This window comes from Brassica napus, chromosome C2, assembly GCF_020379485.1.
Source record: "Brassica napus cultivar Da-Ae chromosome C2, Da-Ae, whole genome shotgun sequence".
Taxonomy (NCBI): domain Eukaryota; kingdom Viridiplantae; phylum Streptophyta; class Magnoliopsida; order Brassicales; family Brassicaceae; genus Brassica; species Brassica napus.
In genome coordinates this window covers 26,362,078-26,367,740 of record NC_063445.1, presented here as the reverse complement: position 1 = coordinate 26,367,740, position 5,663 = coordinate 26,362,078, and the positions used below count along the sequence as shown (strand labels likewise).

General features: G+C 32.6%; 1 protein-coding gene across 1 annotated transcript; it reads left to right on the top strand.

The window, feature by feature from the left end:
• Window positions 1-2,453: 2,453 nt before the first annotated feature.
• Window positions 2,454-5,449, top strand: LOC106379499 (protein CUP-SHAPED COTYLEDON 3-like). Its single transcript, XM_013819433.3, has 3 exons — window positions 2,454-3,424; window positions 3,650-3,927; window positions 4,833-5,449. Exons 1-3 carry the CDS (start codon window positions 3,223-3,225, stop codon window positions 5,316-5,318), a joined length of 966 nt encoding a protein of 321 aa, XP_013674887.1. The 5' UTR covers window positions 2,454-3,222; the 3' UTR covers window positions 5,319-5,449.
• The last annotated feature ends 214 nt before the right edge of the window (window positions 5,450-5,663 follow it).

Here is a 5,663-nt window from a genome sequence, read left to right as displayed (position 1 = left end):
ATGATATATAATAACATGATTAATGAGGGTTCTTAGGGTGGAGTTCTTAGCGGAATATAAGAATCCGTCTCTTAACGTTTAACTAAATAAATTAAGAACCGACTCTTAAATATCTTATTTAAGAGCCGGTTCTTAATTTATTTAGTTTAAAGTTAAGAGATATGTTCTTATATTCCGCTAAGAACCCCACCCTAAGAACTCTCCATTAATCATGTTCTAAGGACTAAAATACTAAAGAAATGTATTAATGCAAACACCTAATTTGAATGAGTATATATTTGTTAATGCAATGAGGTCAGAGTAAAATGCAGAAATAAACAAGACACAAGTTTTTCTCTTTTCGAATTCATTAGAACAAGAAAATCTTACGTCAATCTTTTCTATTATAAGAGTCCTTTAGGATTACCCCAATCCTAAGCTAAAGCTCACCTTAGAGTCTAGAATTTTGTTTATGAGAATCAACCCAATCCCGAGCTAAACTCCCCCTGAGTCTAGGCTTCAATCTTCCAACACTCGGAAGTACTTCAACAACTACTTCAGCACCTAATGCAGAGCAGTAACACCAAAGGCTTGATCACACAAGCACCAAACAATGATCTCTCAACTTTCTTCTTTTAGCAGGACAACTCTCTTCATAAAAGCACGTCCTCCATATATACATAACCAGAACTTGCTCCTCAAGTTCTTCCAAAAGCAATTTAAGCAACCTTCCTTTTTTTCCTAAGGAATAACTTTCTTGTATTTTTTCTTCAAGTAATATTCTTTACACTTAATGTAAATCTCTCAATTAATATATTGCTTATTCTCCTAGCTTAACAAGCACGTAGACATCACACAACACGAACTAACCAAGCCCACAGACATCACACACTCATGTACTATCTCTTGTAATACTTTACTAACTGATACAAAATATACATCTTTAATCTTCCCTTTTTGACTATGCATGTAAATTCATTAGAGTCTGGATAGAAAACCACGTCTTCAATATTGACATCTGTTTCAACTTTCTATCCACCAAAAATATGCTTTATCAACCACTTTTATTTTGTTTTTAGTCAAAATAGCAAGCGGAAAATGCATGGTTTTTGTTGAAAAGTATATTGATGATCATTATCTTACACTTTTAATTTAGATAAAATATTGTATAACCCAATATTAGAGAAATGTTTCTGCACTGATCCATTGACCAATCGAGTAGTCGTTAACGAAAGATAACAACTTAGGCTGAGTGTTAAACGCGGGACAAGTGTAACACATGGCGGGAAGAAAAATGAGTCACCATTCAACCAATTTTATTACCATTGTTTTTGATAAATAAATATTCATTAATTGTAAAAATAGAAGGTGCGGGACAAGTTTTATGGTAAACCACATTTGAATCTGAAAAGAAAGAAATAAGGTGTGGTTAGTCACTGTTGTAAATAAAATTACTTTCAAATTAATTATTAAAAAATAAATGAAATCACATATGTAACCACTGCTATTTTGTCCACATAATATACGTAAATTGAAGTTAAAATGTATACTATTTAATTAACAAAATTAAAATTAACTATATATTTCATAAATAATTTTTTTAACTATACTAGTACTTAATTAGTATAAAGTTAAATAAATAAATGTCCAGGTCTAATTGTACCGGTTTTCGTTTAAACTATCTTATTTAATGATCTTGTTGTTTTGAATAGTTAAATTTAAAAGTATCTTATTGTAAATATTGTATTGTATCTCTATAATGATTTAAAAGTATTCTAGTAATTCAAATTTTTAGGTATTTCGACTTATAAGAATATTTTAAAATTATGTGATTATTTTAAAATTAAATGTAGTTAATATTTATAAATAAATAAATTATATTATATAAATTCAGGTACCTATTCGGTTTTCGGTTTGGTTCTGACTCGGTTCTCGGTTCAGTTTCGGCTTTTTAATTCTAGAAATATAGGATCCACTAGTATAATTGATAGGATTCAAACCTAAACCCAAACCGAGCCTCGTTTTTCGGTTCGGTTCGGTTTGTATCCAAGTGTACTCATGCCTAGCTACGATTTTGAAATTTTAAATACAATATTTTAGATGAGAAATATGTGAATATAATTTGTAAAGTTTTTTGGATATAAAAAATATTCTTATAAATTAAATAAAATAGTTGTTTAAATTATATTAGTATCACTGATATTTTAATTTATATTTTTTTATAAATTAAAAAAAAAATGGATATTTTAATTTAATTATTTTTAAAGACAACTAGCGCAATTATATTTTTAAACATAAAATAGTTGGCTATAAACCTCAGTAATAGCATATTAAATTTCATATCTGAAATATATAAAATAATTTTTAAAATAAAATTTATATTTTTTAAAATTATGTTAGTATCAGTAATTGTTTAGTTTGTAAAATATAAATATATTATATGTATTCCGCAGTTATAATATTTATGGTACATGTCACCATTCATACTTTGTTTCGAACCGCAGTTATCCCGTATCATGCGTTTTTCTTATACAAACCGCAGTTAAACCGTACCGCAGTATCAAATCCGCTTGTTCCGCACCGCTCAATCCGCTGTTACCATTCGGAGCCTTAGCATCACATTGCCTCAATCAAAACTCCAAAGACCATAAGAATATCGCTAGAGTAGTATAGTGATGAAACACAAAACGGCAGAATTGTTTTTAGAATGCTACAAATTGATTATTGACATATATGAAATTGAAAAGGGGGAAATAGAGAGAGACTCCTGAAAGCTCCCCAGGTAAGGGCAAATAGCAGCCTCTACTCCCTGAATTTCACAGCCTTTATCATCAATGCTCTTCTGAGACCATCTCCAATCCACCTCTATTTCTATCTCTATATTTTTTTCTAAAATAGAAAAACTCTATTATAGAAGTGAAAATGCTACAATGTATGCCTCTATAATAGAGTTCCTCTATTTATAGGAGAAAATATAGAGATATGATATTTCTACCTCTAAATATAGAGGCAAAAAATAAATTTTCTCTATATTTTCCTCTAAAGAACCCCGAACACTCAAAATTCACACAGCTCTCTCTCTCTATTTAAGTGCCACTTTCTTTATAAATATATAATATTGCACACAACCAGGTTATACTCACCATCACCTTTTGCATCGTTGCTCTCTTTGTTCTCCTTTTCCGTGTCTCTTCGAGTAACAAGACTTTAAACAATCTCCTTTTCAGTTACAATAATTAAACGATGATGCTTGCGTTGGAAGATGTTTTGAGCGAGCTCGCTGGAGAAGTAAACGACAGAGGATTACCACCAGGCTTCCGGTTTCACCCGACAGACGAAGAGCTCATAACTTTCTACTTAGCTTCCAAAGTCTTCCATGGAGGTCTCTGTGGCATTCACATCGCTGAAGTTGATCTCAATCGCTGCGAACCTTGGGAACTTCCAGGTAACTTAACTTATTCTATTCTTTAGTTGTTTCTTTGTTGTGTTTGTAGCTTCTTGTGTTCTGCTACTTGTATTTTTCTATATCTTCGCTTAATAAACTCTAAAATGGTAATAAAATCTTAACATGTTTACCAAAAAAACTTAATCTATTATTTTCTCTAACGTTTTGTTTCCTTTTTATTTTCTGAATCTTTCTTGACGTTTCTTGTTTTCTTTGGTTCTCAAGAAATGGCGAAGATGGGAGAGAGAGAGTGGTACTTTTACAGTTTAAGGGATAGGAAGTATCCGACGGGGCTAAGGACTAATAGAGCCACTACTGCTGGATACTGGAAGGCCACCGGAAAAGATAAGGAGATATTTTCCGGCGGCGGTGGAGGAGCGCTTGTTGGGATGAAGAAGACGCTGGTGTTCTACAAGGGAAGGGCTCCACGTGGTCTCAAGAGTAAGTGGGTCATGCATGAGTATCGCCTCGAAACCGACCTTTCACACCGCCACACTTGTAAGGTAGTACATGATAACTCTTGTCACTTTAGTCCTACACGTGCGTCTTAAGACTTTTAAGAGTACTACAAGATTAAACGGCTTTAGTTGCGACTTTGGTAATTTTATAAGTTGACCTTTAGAGTGATTTAATGTTTAACATTCGTTTTAAACCCACCCGTGCGTCTCTTAAACTTCAAATTATAGGACTAACTATAGCACTGTGAATTTCATATGAACAATTAACGAGTTGACTTTTAAGACGACGACTTGAAAAGAAAGGTTTAACTGAAATATTTCACTTTTCCCATATTTCTTATTATTTTTCCTCAAAACTACTTTTTCAATAGTATTGTCATTTATTTGGTTTGGCTTGTATTATATGGGAGGACAGAGGGAGAGAGCAGTTTAGATGTGATAGATTTGATATAAACCTGTATGTGTGGATGTCAACACCAAACACCTTGCCGTTTCCTGATCTTCCATGCTACATTGTTGTATCGTTTTCATCACTATTGCTTTCTTTAATTAACTTCATGTATCTGGTCAGGCTCAAATTTCAAACAAGATCGATAGTTAGGTGTATTTATTATAACTTGTATACGTTTAAATACCTGTATATTTTGTATATTACTTTGAGTTTCATGAAGAGTATTACTTAGACAATTTTCACACATATCAAAAAATTCATTAAAATGTATTTATGTTTTCATTAATATCACATATCTGACCAATAGTATTTTAGATAAATCGATTTATTTATAAAATCAATGCATTTTGCAATTAATTTTGAGCTGAAAGTTTGTATAAATTTCATTGGTATCGTAGAATGACACTCTTTGTGAAACAAGAAAAATGAGATAAAATGACAAAACAAAATGAGTAATGTCTAATAGCATTTTTGTGTTTAATTTGTGGTGATGACACAGGAGGAATGGGTGATCTGTAGAGTGTTTAACAAAACAGGAGACAGAAAGAATGTTGGAATCCATAACCAAATCAGCTACCTCCATAACACTTCACTATCAACAACACAACATCATCATCTTGAAAATTTACCTTCTCTTCTTCAACCTTCCAAAACCCTAACCAACTTTCCACCGCTACTCTACTACGATGATACACACCAAAATTACAATGATAACCTACTCCATGGAATATCAGGCCACAATGTCGACGAGCTCAAAGCTCTAATCAACCCTGTCGTGTCTCAGCTCAACGAAGTCCTCTTCTCTCCTGAAAGCAACTACTACAACGACGAAGACGACAACTTCGGCGTGAAGACAGAGCAATATTCGAACGGTGGCAATAACGATCTTGATGTACGAGATTACTTAGAGAACCCTCTTTTTCAGGAAGCAGGTTACAGTCTGCTGGGTCTTTCGTCTTCTCCTGGACCTCGTATGCTATATTAGATTCTTCATGTCTTTTAGGTTTCCAGCTGTAGAATCCAGGCCTTTGAATTATATATTCGGTCTTTTGTTCTTTTTTATATATTTCAGATTTTGTAAAATACTTATTTATACAAATATTATTATTCCTAAAATCCCAGATCTTTTGTAGATAGGACTTGCTATTTCAATTTTTTATAGAGTAATATGGATGCCCAGGGAAGCACAGCCTTGCAAGAATTCACTGTTCGATATGATGTGATAAATACGAATGACATTGTTTTATCTGTTTTTGTGGATGGGTTATTTCTGTCTTTTATCATTTATCTTGTTACGGGTCCTCGCTATTATTGAACTGTGAAAATGACA